At 39.1% G+C, this 20,343-nt stretch overlaps 2 protein-coding genes across 6 annotated transcripts in view; one reads left to right on the top strand and one right to left on the bottom strand.

Annotated features, from left to right (window-relative positions):
• Nucleotides 1-921: 921 nt before the first annotated feature.
• The window catches only part of EFCAB10 (EF-hand calcium binding domain 10), a 21,772-nt gene continuing 2,350 nt past the window's right edge, over nucleotides 922-20,343 (top strand). For 2 of the 3 annotated variants that reach the window (XM_059934148.1, XM_059934147.1), the window contains exons 1-4: nucleotides 922-1,065; nucleotides 16,312-16,476; nucleotides 16,585-16,672; nucleotides 19,067-19,110. In XM_059934148.1, the coding sequence (XP_059790131.1) occupies nucleotides 957-1,065; nucleotides 16,312-16,476; nucleotides 16,585-16,672; nucleotides 19,067-19,103 (399 nt within the window). In that variant the 5' untranslated portion in view covers nucleotides 922-956 and the 3' untranslated portion in view covers nucleotides 19,104-19,110. The remainder of the gene's footprint in view (nucleotides 1,066-16,311; nucleotides 16,477-16,584; nucleotides 16,673-19,066; nucleotides 19,111-20,343) is intronic. The other variant, XM_059934149.1, reaches the window with a different exon arrangement.
• RINT1 (RAD50 interactor 1) overlaps nucleotides 18,896-20,343 on the bottom strand; it is a 27,305-nt gene continuing 25,857 nt past the window's right edge. Inside the window, exon 14 of one of the 3 annotated variants that reach the window (XM_059934139.1) lies at nucleotides 18,896-19,470. In XM_059934139.1, the coding sequence (XP_059790122.1) occupies nucleotides 19,278-19,470 (193 nt within the window). In that variant the 3' untranslated portion in view covers nucleotides 18,896-19,277. The remainder of the gene's footprint in view (nucleotides 19,471-20,343) is intronic. The other 2 variants (XM_059934140.1, XM_059934141.1) reach the window with 2 other exon arrangements.

Here is a 20,343-nt window from a genome sequence, read left to right as displayed (position 1 = left end):
GTGGATGTTCTCCTTTGGAAAGCTCCCATCATCACTGGCTGTTTTGATGCCCTATATCCTTGCCAGCAGTTTAATTTGTTCAACTTCCTAATTTTTACCAGTCTGGTAGATGTAAAATGGCATTTTCTTGTAGTTTTGTTTACAGGATTGCCGGAGAGACTGAGAATATTTTCATATGTTTACTGGCCATTTGTCCTTCCTCTTCTTGAAGTGGCTGTTCTGGGGTAACTCTCTGGTGGGGAGTAAGGGCACAGACCTCAGAGCCTGGCTCTCAAGGACAGAAGTCCCAGCCTAGAGTTTAGTTTCTCAGGTACTTCGATGGCTGAGTAGAGGCCCTCCTGGCCACCTGCGTCCCACCTTATTCAGTGGCTCTCCCTCAAAACTACTGTCAGGTGGTCTTTGACTCATTAAGACCAGCTCCACACGGTCTAGTTAAGCAGCAAACACATGTAGGAGCTCAGGATCCACGCACTTCACGACCCCACAATCTGGTAGAGAAAACGGTCTCCGTTCCTGACCCGCCGCCAGCGCCGTGCTGCAGGCTGCTCACACCAAAAATGCTGCTTAGGACTCTCCACTGGACACCCCCGTTTTCACACAAGTTCCTTCTGTTATTAGTCTATCCTCATGTGTTATTACCACATGAGACCTTGGGTCGACAAGTACTGAGCTAGGTGCTAGAGACAGAAACAGGAAAAGACCATCAGGCCCAGCACTCAGCCCAGACAGCGGACGGGGCCGTCCGCCCGCAAGGGGCTCTGCACGGGTTTCCCTCCTGCCTCCGCCTAGGCCCCACCCCACACCTCCCAGACTGCCTCCTTCGCGATGAGGTGCAGGATTTGGTGCCCAGGTCTCAGCCTGTGGGGCGCGCAGCACGTAACCGCGTCGGGCGGAAGGGGCGGAGCCGAACGGCCGTGACGCTGCCTGGTCGCCTAGCAACGTCCCAATTCGGAGCGATGGAGGCCAACAGCAGCAGGGAGCTCGAAGCCAGGAATTATTTGGAAAAACACCGGATTATGGAGTTGCTGACCTATCTTGCCAGCGCCCTCCTCTTTTTCCGGCCGGGTAAGTGTCTTGCCTACCACTCGGCTTTCTGTCCCACACCGAGCGGTCCCCAGAAATTCCCGGTGTAGCCATCCCTCCCCGCCCGCGTCCCGGGGGGCCAGCTTCCTTCCCGGCTACCACTCCCAGCCCCTCTGCATACACTCTCCTGCCTCTCGGCTACTCGAGCCTTCCTACTGCTAGTTAACGCTGTGGCCTTCAAATTAAACAAGACTTATTGAACGGCCTCTTTGTGCCTGCCACTAGCTGAGTGTGGCGGGACTCTCGCCGGTGGAGGGCTCTCGCCGGTGGGAGACAGGCTCCGGGGTCCGGCAGCCTGGCTCCTGGCTCCTGGCTCCACCCCTTACTACTTTGTGATAGTGGGCAAGAGCCTGAACTTCGGTCTCCTCTTCTGGAAAATGGGGATTATAATAATACCGATCTCATGGCAACGTGGGGAAGATTAAGTAAATAATGTATAAATCATCCTTATGCCTGGTAAGCCACAGATCTTTCCAGTGTTATCCCTGCCCTCAAAGAGTTTGTAAGCTGGTTAAAAACAACTGATAGGGTAAAAGGAAGGATATTCTTGAGGAGATAGATTTTCCTGACTTGTTTTTCTATGTCTGATCCCCTTACAAAGTTTGGATCATTTCATAATTTTTGTGCGATCTGTAAATTTAAAAGTTATGTTAAGGTGAAAGTGACTCGATGTGCTTCTCCCCAGGGTGCAGAATTGTAATTTACTAGTCTCATATGGAGTGTCCAAAATGCCCAAATTGTCCATTAGCCTCTGGGTAAGGAAATATAAAAACCAAATATTCCAATTTTGCCAAAAGCCACCCAACTAATATGATCCTGTATAAGGCGATCAAGTCCTCTCTAGTTGTTTTAAAATGATAAACCAGCAAAAAACTCTGCAACAATGAAAAATAAATAGAAAATCAAAAAAACAAAGTACAAAGGAAGGCACTTTTTTAATGCACTGGGAAAAAGTTGCTATCAAACTAATTTTTAAAAACCTGCTTTTTGAAAAAGTGACTAATTACCATCTCTTGCTGGTCTCTGGTACTGTGGTGGTGAAAATAGTCTTTTGCTGTTAGATGCAGACATATATATATGTGTGTGTGTGTGTCAAAACCTCAGAAATAGCAGAAGTAAAACCAATGACTCACCAAAGTAGTAATCAGTAAAGATTATTGTGCACGCACCAAAAAGATAGTTTGAAAACCAGGAGCACTCAAACCAAAACAAGAAATGAGGCTCAGGGGTATATTGTTATAAAGCAGCTTATATGGTGAGAAGATAGTGACTGTTTATTCTTCCCAGTAATTGTTTATAATATTATCATCTTCTTAAATGATAGAGAATTGGTTACTTCATATCAACCTTGGGAAACAGTTTAAATTTTGCTTATTTACAGAGGCAGAAGCGAGAAATGACCCAGGTCAAGTTAGTCTTGTAAAATAAGCTAAATTAAGCTTTGCTTGTGTAACTTAACTGGTTTTGTCTGCCCAGGGAATTTTTCAAGCCTGGTTTCCATTTGGTCTTGATTTGAACAATCCCCCCTCCCCCCCCCCTCCTGCTTTTGGTCATTCTCTCCGTGGGCGGAGAGTATGAGCAACCAGTATAGCATTTTTCCCGGTTACCACTGTTGATGTAGTCAGGCCGAAGAATCGCATATACACTGTTTGCATTAGTTGAGTCCTTAGGCAGGAGAGCCGTGTGGTCACTATCTTAATTCTTTATATGGTTATTGTTGATTTCGTCCAGTTGTGTGATCCTGATGGATGCCATTTGGCATGCGAGTGGCTGGAGACAGTTATTTAAAACCCTCGAGAGTATACAACACACTAGAGAGGTTAATATGATAACTATAAGGAAAATAATAACCAAGGATTGAAAAATTGTCCAGAGCAGAGATTCCCAGGACCCAAGATTTAACCAGTTAAATAACTCAGATGGGTTATAACCAGCAGTTTTTAAGTTTTACCTTTCTAAGTCAACCGACAATTTTTTTTGGATGAATGTGCCATTAGGTTTCAGCTTTTAAAGGTTATTTACATAGGCACAACCTGGTGTGTTAGCAATCAGGTATCCTCATGATTCCTCAAGACAGAATGAAGGGAGGATGTTGTATTTTAGGAGACCGTGCTGCAGGTGAGCTTCCACCTAGATGAGGTGTCCGTGTGCTGTGAGCAATCAGGTAATTTAACAAGAGGCATTTCTAGGGAAACAAAAGAAAAACAAAGGCTAATAGTTTGAGCAAATTATATTCAGTTTCTGAGTTTGGAGAGCAGCCATTTGAGAAAATTTGTAGATTTGAGTTTGAAGCATCTCCAGATGGTGGAATGAGGATGGCAGTTACAGTCTAATGGATTTTCCTGGCTTGCAGTTTGAATGTGTCTGGCAAGCTTCTGAGTGGCCATGTAAAAACAAGCATGCAGATTGCCCACTCATGAGCTGTTGTGATTTCTCTGAGGTTTCTGTCAAGTTGTCCAGCTTTAACTTGTATGGCTTTGGGAAAAGGGCAGTTGAGTCTCATAGTAACTTGGAGTCAAAAGAGTGGGAGAAAATTGGAAATATTAGTTTGGAGAGTTCTGGTCAAATATTGGAAGAAACTAGAAGAATTCAGGATCCAGTCCAGTGTACAGGTAGAAAACAAAACCTCAAAGAGGGTTAACAGTACTAAAATCTGATATCTACAAAGGTGTATTACTAAAACATAATTTTTCTTTCTATAATCATCCCGACTGTTATAAAGGATAATCAGTAAGAGAAATGTGTTTTTTTTTTTTTTTCTTTAATACTTTATTTATTTATTTATTTATTTATGGCTATGTTGGGTCTCTTAGTTTTCGTGTGAAGGCTTTCTCTAGTTGCGGCAAGTGGGGGCCACTCCTCATCGCGGTGCGCGGGCCTTTCACTATCGCGGCCCCTCCCGTTGCGGGGCACAGGCTCCAGACGCGCAGGCTCAGTGGTTGTGGCTCACGGGCCCAATCGCTCTGCGGCATGTGGGATCTTCCCAGACCAGGGCTCGAACCCGTGTCCCCTGCATTAGCAGGCAGATTCTCAACCACTGCGCCACCAGGGAAGCCCAAGAGAAATGTGTTTGCAAATTAAGTCTAGTTTCAATAAACTTGATCTGATTATTTGCATAAGTGCATTAAGAACAGTGATTGTATCGACTCTTTTTTTTTTTCTATTTCGAATGCTTGAACCACACATTTTTATTTCAGATTGAACCAGGAAATACATGAGTTTAGTTTTTTTTTTGAATTTCTGAATTTTATTTTTTTATACAGCAGGTTCTTATTAGTCATCAATTTTATACACATCAATGTACACATGTCAATCCCAATCACCCAATTCATCCCACCACCACACCCACCCCCCGCCACTTTCCCCCCTTGGTGTCCATACGTTTGTTCTCTACATCTGTGTCTCAATTTCTGCCCTGCAAACCAGTTCATCTGTACCATTTTTCTAGCTTCCACATATATGCGTTAATATATGATATTTGTTTTTCTCTTTCTGACTTACTTCACTCTGTATGACAGTCTCTAGATCCATCCACGTCTCAAAACATGACCCAATTTCGTTCCTTTTTATGGCTGAGTAATATTCCATTGTATATATGTACCACATCTTCTTTATCCATTCTTCTGTCAATGGGCATTTAGGTTGCTTCCATGACCTGGCTATTGTAAATAGTGCTGCAATGAACATTGGAGTGCATGTGTCTTTTTGAATTATGGTTTTCTCTGGGTATATGCCCAGTAGTGGGATTGCTGGATCATATGGTAATTCTATTTTTATTTTTTTAAGGAATCTCCATGCTGTTCTCCATAGTGGCTGTATCAATTTACATTCCCACCAACAGTGCAAGAGGGTTCCCTTTTCTCCACACCCTCTCCAGCATTTGTTGTTTGTAGATTTTCTGATGATGTCCATTTTAATTGGTGTGAGGTGATACCTCCTTGTAGTTTTTATTTATTTATTTATTTTATTTATTTATGGCTGTGTTGGGTCTTCGTTTCTGTGCGAGGGCTTTCTCTAGTTGTGGCAAGCGGGGGCCACTCTTCATCACGGTGCGTGGGCCTCTCACTATCGTGGCCTCTCTTGTTGCGGAGCACAGGCTCCATACGTACAAGCTCAGTAGTTGTGGCTCACAGGCCTAGTTGCTCCGCGGCATGTGGAATCTTCCCAGACCAGGGCTCAAACCCATGTCCCCTGCATTGGCAGGCAGATTCTCAACCACTGTGCCACCAGGGAAGCCCCTCCTTGTAGTTTTGATTTACATTTCTCTAATAATTAGTGATGTGGAGCAGCTTTTCATGTGCTTCTTGGCCATTTGTATATCTTCTTTGGAGAAATGTCTATTTAGGTCTTATGCCCATTTTTGGATTGGGTTGTTTGTTTTTTTAATATTGAGCTGCATGAGCTGTTTATATATTTTGGGGATTAATCCTTTGTCCATTGATTCGTTTGCAAATATTTTCTCCCATTCTGAGGGTTGTCTTTTCGTCTTGTTTATGGTTTCCTTTGCTGTGCAAAAGCTTTTAAGTTTCATTAGGTCCCATTTGTTTATTTTTGTTTTTATTTCCATTACGCTAGGAGGTGGATCAAAAAAGATTTTGCTGTGATTTATGTCAAAGAGTGTTCTTCCTATGTTTTCCTCTAAGAGTTTTATAGTGTCCAGTCTTACATTTAGGTCTTGAATCCATTTTGAGTTTATTTTTGTGTATGGTGCTAGGGAGTGTTCTAATTTCATTCCTTTACATGTAGCTGTCCAGTTTTCCCAGCACCACTTATTGAAGAGGCTGTCTTTTCTCCATTGTATATCCTTGCCTCCTTTGTCATAGGTTAGTTGACCACAGGTGTGTGGGTTTATCTCTGGGCTTTCTATCTTGTTCCACTGATCTATGTTTCTGTTTTTGTGCCAGTACCATATTGTCTTGATTACTGTAGCTTTGTAGTATAGTCTGAAGTCAGGGAGTCTGATTCCTCCAGCTCCATTTTTTTCCCTCAAGACTGCTTTGGCTATTTGGGGTCTTTTGTGTCTCCATACAGATTTTAAGATTTTTTTCCTCTAGTTCCATAAAAAAATGCCATTGGTAATTTGATAGGGATTGCATTGAATCTGTAGATTGCTTTGGGTAGTATAGTCATTTTCACAATATTGATTCTTCCAATCCAAGAACATGGTATATCTCTCCATCTGTTGGTATCATCTTTAATTTTTTTCATCAGTGTCTTATAGTTTTCTGCATACAGGTCTTTTGTCTCCCTAGGTAGGTTTATTCCTAGGTATTTTATTCTTTTTGTTGCAGTGGTAAATGGGAGTGTTTCCTTAATTTCTCTTTCAGATTTTTCATCATTAGTATATAGGAATGCAAGAGAATTCCGTGCATTAATTTTGTATCCTGCAACTTTACCATATTCATTGATTAGCTCTAGTAGTTTCCTGGTGGCATCTTTAGGATTCTCTACGTATAGTATCATGTCATCTGCAAACAGTGGCAGTTTTACTTCTTCTTTTCCAATTTGTATTCCTTTTGTTTCTTTTTCTTCTCTGATTGCCATGGCTAGGACTTCCAAAACTATGTTGAATAATAGTGGTGAGAGTGGACATTCTTGTCTCGTTCCTGATCTTAGAGGAAATGCTTTCAGTTTTTCACCATTGAGAATGATGTTTGCTGTGGGTTTGTCATATATGGCCTTTATTATGTTGAGGTAGTTTCCCTCTATGCCCACTTTCTGGGGAGTTTTTATCATAAATGGGTGTTGAATTTTGTCAAAAGCTTTTTCTGCATCTATTGAGATGATCATATGGTTTTTATTCTTCTATTTGTTAATATGGTGTATCACATTGATTGATTTGCGTATATTGAAGAATCCTTGCATCCCTGGGATAAATCCCACTTGACCGTGGTGTATGATCTTTTTAATGTGTTGTTGGATTCTGTTTGCTAGTATTTTGTTGAGGATTTTTGCATCTATATTCATCAGTGATATTGGTCTGTAATTTTCTTTTTTTGTAGTATCTTTGTCTGGTTTTGGTATCAGGGTGATGGTGGCCTCATAGAATGAGTTTGGGAGTGTTCCTTCCTCTGCAATTTTTTAGAAGAGTTTGAGAAGGATGGGTGTTAGCTCTTCTCTAAATGTTTGATAGAATTCACCTGTGAAGCCATCTGGTCCTGGACTTTTGTTTGTTGGAAGATTTATTTATTTATTTATTTATTTACTTACTTATGGCTGTGTTGGGTCTTCGTTTCTGTGCGAGGGCTTCCTCCAGTTGCGGCAAGCGGGGGCCATTCTTCATCGCGGTGCGCGGGCCTCTCACTATCGCGGCCTCTCTTGTTGCGGAGCACAGGGTCCAGACGCGCAGCCTCAGTAATTGTGGCTCACGGGCCCAGTTGCTCCATGGCATGTGGGATCTTCCCGGACCAGGGCTCGAACCCGTGTCCACTGCATTGGCAGGCAGATTCTCAACCGCTGCGCCACCAGGGAAGCCCTGTTGGAAGATTTTTAATCACAGTTTCAATTTCATTACTTGTGATTGGTCTGTTCATATTTTCTATTTCTTCCTGGTTCAGTCTTGGAAGGTTATACCTTTCTAAGAATTTGTCCATTTCTTCCAGGTTGTCCATTTTATTGGCATCGAGTTGCTTGTAGTAGTCTCTTAGGATGCTTTGTATTTCTGCAGTGTCTGTTGTAACTTCTCCTTTTTCATTTCTGATTTTATTGATTTGAGTCCTCTCCCTCTTTTTCTTGCTTAGTCTGGCTAATGGTTAATTTTGTTTATCTTCTCAAAGAACCAGCTTTTAGTTTTATTGATCTTTGTTATTGTTTTCTTTGTTTCTATTTCATTTATTTCTGCTCTGATCTTTATGATTTCTTTCCTTCTGCTAACTGGGTTTTGTTTGTTCTTCTTTTTCTAGTTCCTTTAGCTGTAAGATTAGATTATTTGAGATTTTTCTTGTTTCTTGAGGTAGGCTTGTATAGCTATAAACTTCCCTCGTAGAACCGCTTTTGCTGCATCCCATAGGTTTTGGATCGTCGTGTTTTCATTGACATTTGTCTCAAATGTCTGTCATTTGATCAATCTAATTGATTGATCAAAAAATCAATTTTTTGATTTCCTCTTTGATTTCTTCAGTGGTCTCTTGGTTATTTAGTAACGTATTGTTTAGCCTCCATGTGTTTGTGTTTTTTACGTTTTCTTCCCTGTAATTGATTTCTAATCTCATAGCATTGTGGTCAGAAAAGAAACTTGATATGATTTAAATTTTCTTAAATTTACTGAGGCTTGATTTGTGACCCAAGATGTGATCTATCCTGGAGAATGTTCCATGCGCACTTGAGAAGAAAGTGTAATCTGCTGTTTTTGGATGGAATGTCCTATAAATATTAAGTAAATCTGGTCTATTGTGTCATTAAAAGCTTCTGTTTCCTTATTTATTTTCATTTTGGATGATCTGTCCTTTGGTGTAAGTGAGGTGTTAAAGTCCCCCACTTTTATTGTGTTACTGTCGATTTCCTCTTTTAGAGCTGTTAGCAGTTGCCTTATGTATTGAGGTGCTCCTATGTTGGGTGCATATATATTTATAATTGTTATCTCTTCTTCTTGGACAGATCCCTTGATCATTATGTAGTGTCCTTCCTTGTCTCTTGTAATATTCTTTATTTTAAAGTCTATTTAATCTGATATGAGTATTGCCACTCCAGCTTTCTTTTGATTTCCATTTGCATGGAATATCTTTTTCCATCCCCTCACTTTCAGTCTGTATGTGTCCCTAGGTCTGAAGTGGGTCTCTTGTAGACAGCATATATATGGGGCTTGTTTTTGTATCCATTCAGCGAGCCTGTGTCTTTTGGTTGGAGCATTTAATCCATTCACGTTTAAGGTAATTATCGACATGTATGTTCCTATTATCATTTCCTTAATTGTTTTGGGTTTGTTTTTGTAGGTCCTTTTCTTCTCTTGTGTTTCCCACTTAGAGAAGTTCCTTTAGCATTTGTTGTAGAGCTGGTTTGGTGGTGCTGAATTCTCTTAGCTTTTGCTTGTCTGTAAAGCTTTTGATTTCTCCATCAAATCTAAATGAGATCCTTGCCGGGTAGAGTAATCTCGGTTGTAGGTTCTTCCCTTTCATCACTTTAAGTATATCATGCCACTCCCTTCTGGCTTGTAGAGTTTCTGCTGAGAAATCAGCTGTTAACCTTATGGGAGTTCCCTTGTATGTTATTTGTCGTTTTTCCCTTGCTGCTTTCAATAATTTTTCTTTGTCTTTACTTTTTGCCAATTTGATTACCATGTGTCTCGGCATGTTTCTCCTTGGGTTTATCCTGTATGGAACTCTCTGCGCTTCCTGAACTTGGTTGGCTATTTCCTTTCCCATGTAAGGGAAGTTTTCGACTATAATCTCTTCAAATATTTTCTCGGGTCCTTTCTCTCTCTCTTCTCCTTCTGGGACCCCTATAATGTGAATGTTGTTGCATTTAATGTTGTCCTAGAGGTCTCTTAGGCTGTCTTCATTTCTTTTCATTCTTTTTTCTTTATTCTGTTCCACAGCAGTGAATTCCACCATTTTGTCTTCCAGGTCACTTATCCGTTCTTCTGCCTCAGTTATTCTGCTATTGATTCCTTCTAGTGTAGTTTTCATTTCGGTTATTGTATTGTTCATCTCTGTTTGGTTGTTCTTTAATTCTTCTAGATGTCTGTTGAACATTTCTTGCATCTTCTCAATCTTTGCCTCCATTGGTTTTCCGAGGTCCTGGATCATCTTCACTATCATTATTCTGAATTCTTTTTCTGGAAGGTTGCCTATCTCCACTTCATTTAGTTGTTTTTCTGGGGTTTTATCTTGTTCCTTCATCTGGTACATAGCCCTCTGCCTTTTCATCTTGTGTATCTTTCTGTGAATGTGGTTTTTGTTCCACAGGCTGCAGGATTGTAGTTCTTCTTAATTCTGCTGTCTGCCCTCTGGTAGATGAGGTTATCTAAGAGGCTTATATGGGCTCTTTTAAATCTGCTTTGCTGGAACTTTTCATAAGGAATCTCAGTTTAGACCTTTGAAGTCTCTTTAGGCTAAGAAGCCAAGCCAAGGACTTGTCCATTGTTTCCACTGTGCAAATATATATATTGTCATGAAAAATAAGAATATTTAGTAAGAGTTTCAAAATTCTAGAGGAATCAGGTAGGGAGAAAAAGATAAATGTTTCAACCTTTGTTGCAAATATATACTTAACCAAATTGCAATAAGTTATAGATAGCTTAAAAGAGAGGAGAAAAGAGGCGTCTTTAAATCTGGAAAACAAAACATTAAAGAACCAGCAATGTTTTAAATTAAATCATAAAAATTAAAATCATCATCGGTTCATTCAGTCTTACATAATTAATTCTTATTTTGCTTGTTCTTGGTAGGCAGCTTAATGAATCAGTTTTCCACTAGAGTTCTAGAAATTCTTACCCAGTTCAATAATATGATCTTATAATTATCAGAAACCTTTACTTTTCAGAGTTTTCCATGAATCTTCTTAAAGATGAAGCACCTTTTAGGCACATTTTTGCAAAAGCATCACAGTAAAACAACTGTCTTTGAGTGGCAAAAGACTTAAAAATAGTCATGGTTAAAGATCTGGTAAGTGTTCACATATACACACCAAAAATGATGCAGTTGACAAGGAAATTTGGTTACTTTTATGATATATAATGTTTTAAGATAATAGCTGGAATTATGACTGACATTATGCCAGGATATAGATTTTTAAGAATTTCATATAATTTCTGAATTAATTATTTTAATGATATATATCCCTTATAAATATGACCTAAGAAGGTTAAATATTGCTTTTTATTTGACTATGTTTCCCATGCAGTCTAATATATCAAATAAGCCTAGGTAAATTAACATTTCTCTTTTAGCTTCATTCAGAATTTGATTTGGGAAGTTTGTTTAAAATGTCGAAACATTTAAAATATGTGATCAAATAGAATCACAGGTCACTGTGAAACAATACTTAGTTATCCATTCAACCAAAGTGACAAAAGATTTCAAAGGCAAATACAGAAAGTTATGTAGTTGTAAAAAACCAAACAAAAATTAGCTCTTTTAATTCGATAAGAGTCAGGTTTTTTTTTCCTACGTAGTCAAAGACCTAATAATGACAACGTGAAGCACAGTAAATTATTTTCATAACACGGACATCTTTTATTTATTTTTGGCTGCATTGGGTCTTCGTTGCTGTGTACAGGCTTTCTCTAGTTGCGGCAAGCGGGGGCTACTCTTCATTGTGGTGCGTGGGCTTCTCATTGCAGTGGCTTCTCTTGTTGCCGAGCATAGGCTCTAGGCCTGCGGGCTTCAGTAGTTGTGGCACACGGGCTCAGTAGTTGTGGCTCACGGGCTCTAGAGCGCAGGCTCAGTAGTTGTGGTGCACAGGCTTAGTTGCTCCACGGCACATGGGATCTTCCCAGACCAGGGCTTGAACCCATGTCCCCTGCATTGGCAGGCAGATCCTTAACAACTGCGCCACCAGGAAAGCCCAAGATGTACATTTTTGTTTCCTAGGCAGATTACGTTAAAGGTAAAGAAAAACCTTTGTTCACCATTTCTTTTTTTTAAAGATTTTATTTATCATTTATTTATTTATTTTTGGCTGCGATGGGTCTTAGTTGTGGCACGCGGGATCTTCATTGTGGCACGTGGGCTTCTCTCTCGTTGTGGCGTGTGGGTTTTCTCTCTCTAGTTGTGGCCCGCAGGCTCCAGAGCCTATGAAATTGTGAAATTGTGAAGAAGGAAAAGAAATTCATTTGAGTTTTGCTGATGTGGTTCAGACTGCAAAGGTTACAGCCACAGTGCATAAGTGCTGAGTTAAGATGGAAAAGGCATTAAATTTGTACAGTAAGATATTTTGAGAGAGATCACATTCATATAATACTTTTATTATGGTAGATCATTATAATTGATTTTATTATTAGTTGTTAATTTCTTACTATGCCTAATTTATAAATTAAACTTTATCATGTGGTTTCAGGCATTACAGAGGGTCTTGGAATGTATTCTCCATGGATAAGGGGGAACTACCGTATATCCATTTCTTTTTTTTTTTTTAAGTAGCTTTTCTTTTATTTATTTACTTATTTTTTAAAGGGTTTGTTTTTGTTTTTGTTTTTTTGTTTGGCTGTGTTGGGTCTTCGTTGCTGCGCGTGGGCTTTCTCTATTTGCGGTGAGCAGGGGCTACTGTTGGTTGCGGTGCACGGGCTTCTCATCGCAGTGGCTTCTCTTGTTGCGGAGCACAGGCTCTAGGCACGCTGGCTTCAGTAGCTGTGGCACACGGGCTCAGTAGTTGTGGCTCATGGGCTCTAGAGCATGGGCTCTAGAGCGCAGGCTCAGTAGTTGTGGCTCACGGGCTTAGTTGCTCCATGGCATGTGGGATCTTCCTGGACCAGGGCTCAAACCCATGTCCCCTGCATTGGCAGGCGGATTCTTAACCATTTTGCCACCAGGGAAGTCCCTGTATATCCATTTCTTAACATGTTCCATATTAGTCACTATTGTATGATTGATGCTCAGGAAGAAACACTATCTTTATCTTGGGGCTTTGCAAAGCTCCTGGCATTATGATATGTATCTCAGTTTGAAAACCTTGGAATTGTAAGGGAGTTATGGAAAATAAGACTTCACAGCGTGGTTGGGCTATTACTGTTGTGAGAACACGTCCACAGTCCCACATCCTTGACCCCTAAATTCTCGAAGCCCTGAAACATAACTCATTTAACAGCCGAATTTGACATAATCTGAAGTCATTTGGTAGGAAAATCTGGCCTTTTCGAGGGTATATTGGGAAATATAGCCCCTGGCTGGGCAGCCCTTCCCAGTGGCAATTCTATGCTGTGGAAGGAGGGAGTATATATTTTTAGGGGATGACTTTAAAGAAATCAGAAGTTTTTTTAAGGAGGCAGTTGTAGTCACCCAGGTGAGAACTACTGCTGTGGCAGTGGTGGGGATCAGATGACTTTGAGAGCTACTGAGGAGAAAGACTCCGGAGAGACTGTCATGACTGACTAGGTTTGGGTGTCGCAGGTGCTTCCCGTGTTTGAGTTAGCTGAGTGTGGTAGAATCTGGGAGCTGTGGAAGCACACTGACTGGGTTCATACTGGCTGTGTGGCCTTGAGCAAGTGACTGTTGTGAGGAGAAAATCAAGTAAGCCAAGGAAAATGTTTATCATAGTACCAGGCACATAGTAAGGGCTCAATAAATACTAGCTATTAGTATTACAACTTTGAACTTGAAGTTTGTCTCCCTTGAAGAACTGATGGTCATTATCAGCTGACATTTATGTAACTTAAGTGGTTAGTGCCATTTGGCTCTTCCCTTCATGTTTTAAAAAATTTATATCTTTATTATATATACTTATGTTGTAAGCATTTTCAAAACATTTTTAGAAGCAGGTGGAGTATAAATTATAGATTCCAAATATAGACATTATGGCACCTCATGTAGTCTGAAGGATATACAGCAACAAATCTTCATCAAAGTAACATACCAAGTTCCATTAGCATTATTTACGTATTCTAGCCTTAAAAAGAAATGTAGTGAGTTGAAATCAAACTTGGACGTTTTTCTCCTTCTAATTTTGTTATACAGTTCAGAAAGAAATGACAGAAGACTACATACATGATGTGATTGCCTTAGTAACCTGTTTGCTGCTATAATGTATTAAAAGTTGCACAAAATGGCACTATATTAGATTAAAAGTCTGCCTACTTCTAGTTTCAACACATAAATTCCAAGGAGTGAAATACACGGAGGAGAAACCTATATGATTAAGAGAGACTTAAAAACATAACCTATCACAGTGTGTGGACTCTGATTACTGATTTTTATTTATTTATTTTTAATGCTATTCTTCTCTGCTTACATTCTTTTTATGTATGTATGTATGTATGTATGGCTTTGTTGGGTCTTCGTTTCTGTGCGAGGGCTTTCTCTAGTTGTGGCAAGCGGGGGCCACTCTTCATCGCGGTGCGCGGGCCTCTCACTATCGCGGCCCTCTTGTTGCGGAGCACAGGCTCCAGACGCGCAGGCTCAGTAGTTGTGGCTCACGGGCCTAGTTGCTCCGCGGCATGTGGGATCTTCCCAGACCAGGGCTCGAACCCGCGTCCCCTGCATTGGCAGGCAGATTCTCAACCACTGCGCCACCAGGGAAGCCCTGATTACTGATTTTTAAAGAGTGTTTACAATTTATGACATTTGTGAGACAACTGGAAATTTGAATAATGCCTGGCTATTTGAGAATATTAAGAATTTTGTTAGATGTGTAAATTGTATCACGATAACAGTATTGTGGTAACATGAAAAAGAAAAAGGAGTCCCCTCTTCAACAAATCGTGTTGGGAAGACTGAATAACCACATGCAGAAAAAGAAAACTGGACCCCTGTGTAACACCATTCACAAAAATTAACTCGAAATGGATTAAAGACTTAAACATAAGACCTGATACTGTGAAATTCCTAGAAGAAAACACAGGGAAGAAGCTCCTTGACAATGGTCTTGTCAATGATTTTTGGATATGACCCCAAAAGCACAAACAACAAAAGCAAATATCAACAAGTAAGACTAAATTAAACTTAAAAACTTCTGCACAGCAAAAGAAACAATCAACAAAATGAAAAGGCAGTCTATGGAATGGGAAAAAAATATTTGCAAATCATATATATGATAAGGGGCTAATATCCAAAATAAATGAAGAACCCATATAACTCAATGACAAAAAAACAATTTGATTAAAAATGGGCAGAGGAACTAAATATTTTTCCTAAGAAGACATCTAAATGGCAACAGGTACATGAAAAGATGCTCTATATCACAAATCATCAGGGGAATGCAAATTAAAACCACAATGAGATATCAAGTTACACCTGTTAGAACAGCTGTCATGGGTGGACCTTGAGGACATGGTGCCAAGTGAAATAAGTCAAAGAGAGAAAGACAAATACTGTGTGATATCACTTACATGTGGAATCTAAAAAAGCCAAACTCCTAAAAACAGAGTAGAATGGTGGTTACCACAGGCTGGGAGATGCGGGGTGGGAAAGATGTTGTTTAAGGATACAAACTTGCAACTAGTAGATAACTAAGTCCTGGAGATCTGTTGCACAGCATAGTGATTACAGAGAACAATGCTGTATTGTAAACATGAAACTTGCTAAGAGACTAGATCTTAATTATTCCCACCGCAAAAAAGCCATGATCATTATGTGATGCGATAGAACTATTAGCTAGCACTGCAGTGGCAATCATACTGCCGTATAAAGGTACCAAACCAACATATTGCACACCTTAAACTTACACAATTTTATGTCAGTTATAACTCAACAAAAAAGAGAAAAAGGGGTCCTTATCTTTTAGAGATGCACACTGAAACATTCAGTAATGAAATGTGATTGCTGTGATTTACTTCAGAATAATACAGGAAGAGGGGACCTAGGTGGGATCATGGTGAAATAAGACCAGCCACAAAATTGAACAGTTGAAGTTGGTGATGAGTTCATTATACTTTTCTGTCTACTTTTATTATATGTATGAAATTCTCAGTGACAGAGTTTTTAAAAGACTTTTAAAATACACACACACACACACACACACACACACACACACACGTAAATCCTAGGATTGAAATACAGTGATGGAGAAGATGGAGCATTCATCATCTAAGCTATACTGTTTTTACTTCTTTTGGCTTCTTTTATTATAACTAACCTGCATTATTTCTGAAAAGTGGATTGATCTTGATGTTTCATTTTTCACATTGTTTAGATGAAAGATAGACTGTTTATCCAAAATACTGCCCTTATGTTAGGAATGAACATTAATGCTTCCTAATTGGAGGACTGTATTAATCTAAGTGTTTGTTTTTTAAAATCTACTTTTTCCTTCTTTTAGCTGGCCTTTTCTCCTGCATCATGTTGTTCCATTTTGAGGGTTTTCAACTCTGTCTATAAATTAAGAGTCACCTGAGGAGCTTTTTTGAAAAATGCGCAGATCCAATCTCTGGACATTTTTATTCAGTCATCCGGAGTAGAGCACTTTTGTATATAATTATTTAATTGTTTAATGTCTTGCCTTTCCTGCAAGCAAGGCCTATATTCCCAGTGCCTAGTACAGTACTTCAAATATAGGTATTTAATAATTGTTACATGACTATTTCCATTTGTGACATACTTTAATTTCATATCAGAAAGAATTGGAACTATTCTTTTACAGAAAAACCAAGAGAGTATTTAATATCTATATTGGAACGGCTGAGAATTGCCAAAGTATCAGGCGTGGCTTTCCCTTTCTTTATGGATGACTCTAACATTGCAGCCATGTTTCAGATGCTGGACTCCTCGAATAAAGGATCCATATCATTTATACAGTATAAAGAAGGTCAGTATCTCCTACAAATTGAGGTAATAATTTGTGGTCATTCTGTAAATTTCCCTAGCTGAAACTAATTCTCACTTTGTAAATTTTCCTTTCTTCTTATTCTTATAGCCCTAAAAACCCTGGGTCTGTGTACTGCAGATGAAGTTTTAAAAGATGATGGACATGGAATAACATGTGAAAAATTCATGCGTGAAGTGTAAGTTTATTTTTAAGTGACTAATATTTAAATAACGTGGCATGATTTTGAAGGACAATTAATACATTTTAAAACAAAGGTTCCTACCTTCTGATAGAAACATTTCATTCCCCTGAAACCTTCAGCTGACTGACTAGCAAGTGAGGACAGGCAGGGCTGACAGTACTCTCTAAGCCTGGGGGGAGGGGAGGGAGAGGATGCTGGGGTTAGGAGGATCCAGAGGCGGCTTCTTTCTTTTCTCAATGGGAAACCCCAGCAATTCTCAAAGAATGAGGTAGGGAAGCCCCGATCTGCTAGAAGAACTAACAGAAAAGCTTTAAGCTCAATATACTAGTTGGAAAATCTCTGTATATAGAGTAATAAAATTTCTCTCAAAATACTTCCTAAAAATGATTTCGTAAATGTTTATCAATAGTACAGGCTGCATGCCAGCCTGACAATTTCGGATTTGAGGTATTACAGCATGAAAAGTACTAACTAAATGCTAAGTCAGAAAAAAAAAAACAACACACAACCAAGGGAATAAAACTTGATAGTTCTGGAAGCCTCTAGCTAATCTAGCTCAGTTTGTTTAAGTTTTATTTAACATAATCCAAGGCCAAGGAGAAGTTAGAAGAAAAAAGAAAGTTTAAGATTCTCATCTCATCATTAGTTATATAAATATTCAACAAAAAATGTTTAATTACATTACCTACCCCAGAGAATGATGGTAGCACAGTGCTCTAGCTGAAATGTTTCATCCACAAAGCAAAGTTTGCCCACTCTCACATGGAATGAACTAGGAAGTATTCTGAATGGAAAGACATTTGTAGAAAATGAGAGCAATCCTATTTCAGTCACTATCTCATAATATGTTTTCTTACGGGAAATATAGTGAATTTTCAAACTAGATACAGGAACTTCAATTATAAACGTACATTTTATTTTATTTTTTATTTTTTTTTTAAACATCTTTACTAGAGTATAATTGGTTTACAATGGTGTGTTAGTTTCTGCTGTATAACAAAGTGAATCAGCTATACGTATATATATATATCCCCATATCCCCTCCCTCTTGCATCTCCCTTCCACCCTCCCTATCCCACCCCTCTAGGTGGTCACAAAGCACCGAGCTGATCTCCCTGTGCTATGCGGCTGCTTCCCACTAGCTATCTATTTTACATTTGGTCGTGTATATATGTCCATGCCACTCTCTCACTTCGTCCCAGCTTACCCTTCCCCCTCCCCGTGTCCTCAAGTCCATTCTCTATGTCTGTGTCTTTATTCCTGTCCTGTCCCTAGGTTCTTCAGAACCATTTTTTTAATTTTTAGATTCCATACATGTGTGTTAGCATATGGTATTTGTTTTTCCCTTTCTGACTTACTTCACTCTGTGTGACAGACTCTAGGTCCATCCACCTGACTACAAATAACTCAATTTTGTTTCTTTTTATGGCTGAGTAATATTCCATTGTATATATGTGCCACATCTTCTCTGTCCATTCATCTATCGATGGACACTTAGGTTGCTTCCATGTCCTGGCTATTGTAAATAGAGCTGCAGTGAACATTGTGGTACATGACTCTTTTTGAATTATGGTTTTCTCAGGGTATATGCCCAGTAGTGGGATTGCTGGATCGTATGGTAGTTCTATTTTTAGTTTTTTAAGGAACCTCCATACTGTTCTCCATAGTGGCTGTATCAATTTACATTTCCACCAACAGTGCAAGAGGGTTCCCTTTTCTCCACACCCTCTCCAGCATTTATTGTTTGTAGATTTTTTGATGATGGCCATTCTGACTGGTGTGAGGTGATACCTCATTGTAATTTTGATTTGCATTTCTCTAATGATTAGTGATGTTGAGCATCCTTTCATGTGTTTGTTGGCAATCTGTATGTCTTCCTTGGAGGAATGTCTATTTAGGTCTTCTGCCCATTTTTGGATTGGGTTGTTTGTTTTTTTTGATATTGAGCTGCATGAGCTGCTTGTATACTTTGAAGATTAATCCTTTGTCAGTTGCTCCGTTTGCAAATATTTTCTCCCATTCTGAGGGTTGTCTTTTTGTCTTGTTTATGGTTTCCTTTGCTGTGCAAAAGCTTTTAAGTTTCATTAGGTCCCATTTGTTTATTTTTGTTTTTATTTCCCTTTCTCTAGGAGGTGGGTCAAAAAGGATCTTGCTGTGATTTATGTCATAGAGTTAAACATACATTTTAAAGTGATTTTTAAAAGTTTATTGGTTATGTTAGATTATCTACAACAGTCTCCCTGAATTGGCAAAGAAAATTAAAAGTTGATTATAATTTATTATCTGCTCTTGTATTTTATTCAACAGACATATTCATCATTTATATTTGTAAATGGAATTACTCTGAGTTTTCATGGCTTCTGAGCTTTTTGTTTTTTTTTTTCTTAGGAACAAGAGGACTCAGGAAATATGGTCAGCATTTTAATAACACTGTAAGTCCAAGATAATAAATGATTCTATACAGTTTACAGTTGTTCAGTTTCATTAATTCAGAACTTCATCATATAACTTGAAATCCAACTGGCTCTGGCTTCTTCTTTATTAAGAAAAACAAACAAACAAACAAAAAACAAAAAACCCCAAAAGGAAAAAAGACACTTTATTTTCCAGTGTTAGGCCAGCTTGTCCTCAAATTAAGTAGAATCTCAACATCTTGTTGAGCCAGTTTATAAATTCCGACTTCATTTAATGCCGCTGTGGCAGGAGGTTGCCCTGAAGTTGACTGCAGGACATCTCGCAGAAGTAGGGCAGAACCAGTGTTCAAATTCAAAACAATACAGGCTTCTTTTACACTGTTAAAAAAAAAAAAAAAAAAGCAGGAGGTAAATGAGATCTCCATTATCTATATCATCCCATATTACCCTGTAACAATTTCATTTTGAAACACTAAACAACTACCCTGCACTGCTAGATCATATCATTTATAGTTTATAAAAACTATTTATGGGGGCTTCCCTGGTGGCTCAGTGGTTGAGAATCTGCCTGCCAATGCAGGGGACACGGGTTCGAGCCCTGGTCTGGGAAGATCCCACATGCCGCGGAGCAACTGAGCCCGTGAGCCACAACTACTGAGCCTGCGCGTCTGGAGCCTGTGCTCCGCAACAGGAGAGGCCGCGATAGTGAGAGGCCCACGCACCGCGATGAAGAGTGGCCCCCGCTTGCCACAACTAGAGAAAGCCCTCACACAGAAACGAAGACCCAACACAGCCAAAAATAAAAAAAAAAAAATTAAAAAAAAAAAAAACTATTTATGGATCAGCTATTTGGCTCTTTTAACATGTTTTGACTGTATATGTGCAGAGTTTATATTTCATTAGATTACTATAAGGTAAGAGGATCATTGTTTTCAGTACGTATCCATTATTTCCCAAAATGTGATACTTGATAGTAACAGTCTATTAAATGTAGCTAAGACTTTAGGTACATTAGGATACAGGAAAAGAGAATATTAAGGGACAAAATAAAAGCAGAAAGGTAGAATACTAAAACAAAAAATGCAGAAATAGATATCTTACTGAAATGAGCAAAATACTTTCATTTTATATGTTTAAAAGGAATACTTAATAATCTCAAAAACCTAAATAATTTAAATTTTACATCAACAATTTCTAAAAATACTTGTAAGAATTCTCTTACATCCATTTATAATTATACTTAGAACCAAA

Source organism: Balaenoptera ricei, chromosome 9, assembly GCF_028023285.1.
Source record: "Balaenoptera ricei isolate mBalRic1 chromosome 9, mBalRic1.hap2, whole genome shotgun sequence".
Classification (NCBI taxonomy): domain Eukaryota; kingdom Metazoa; phylum Chordata; class Mammalia; order Artiodactyla; family Balaenopteridae; genus Balaenoptera; species Balaenoptera ricei.
This window is presented reverse-complemented; position numbering and strand designations above follow the sequence as displayed.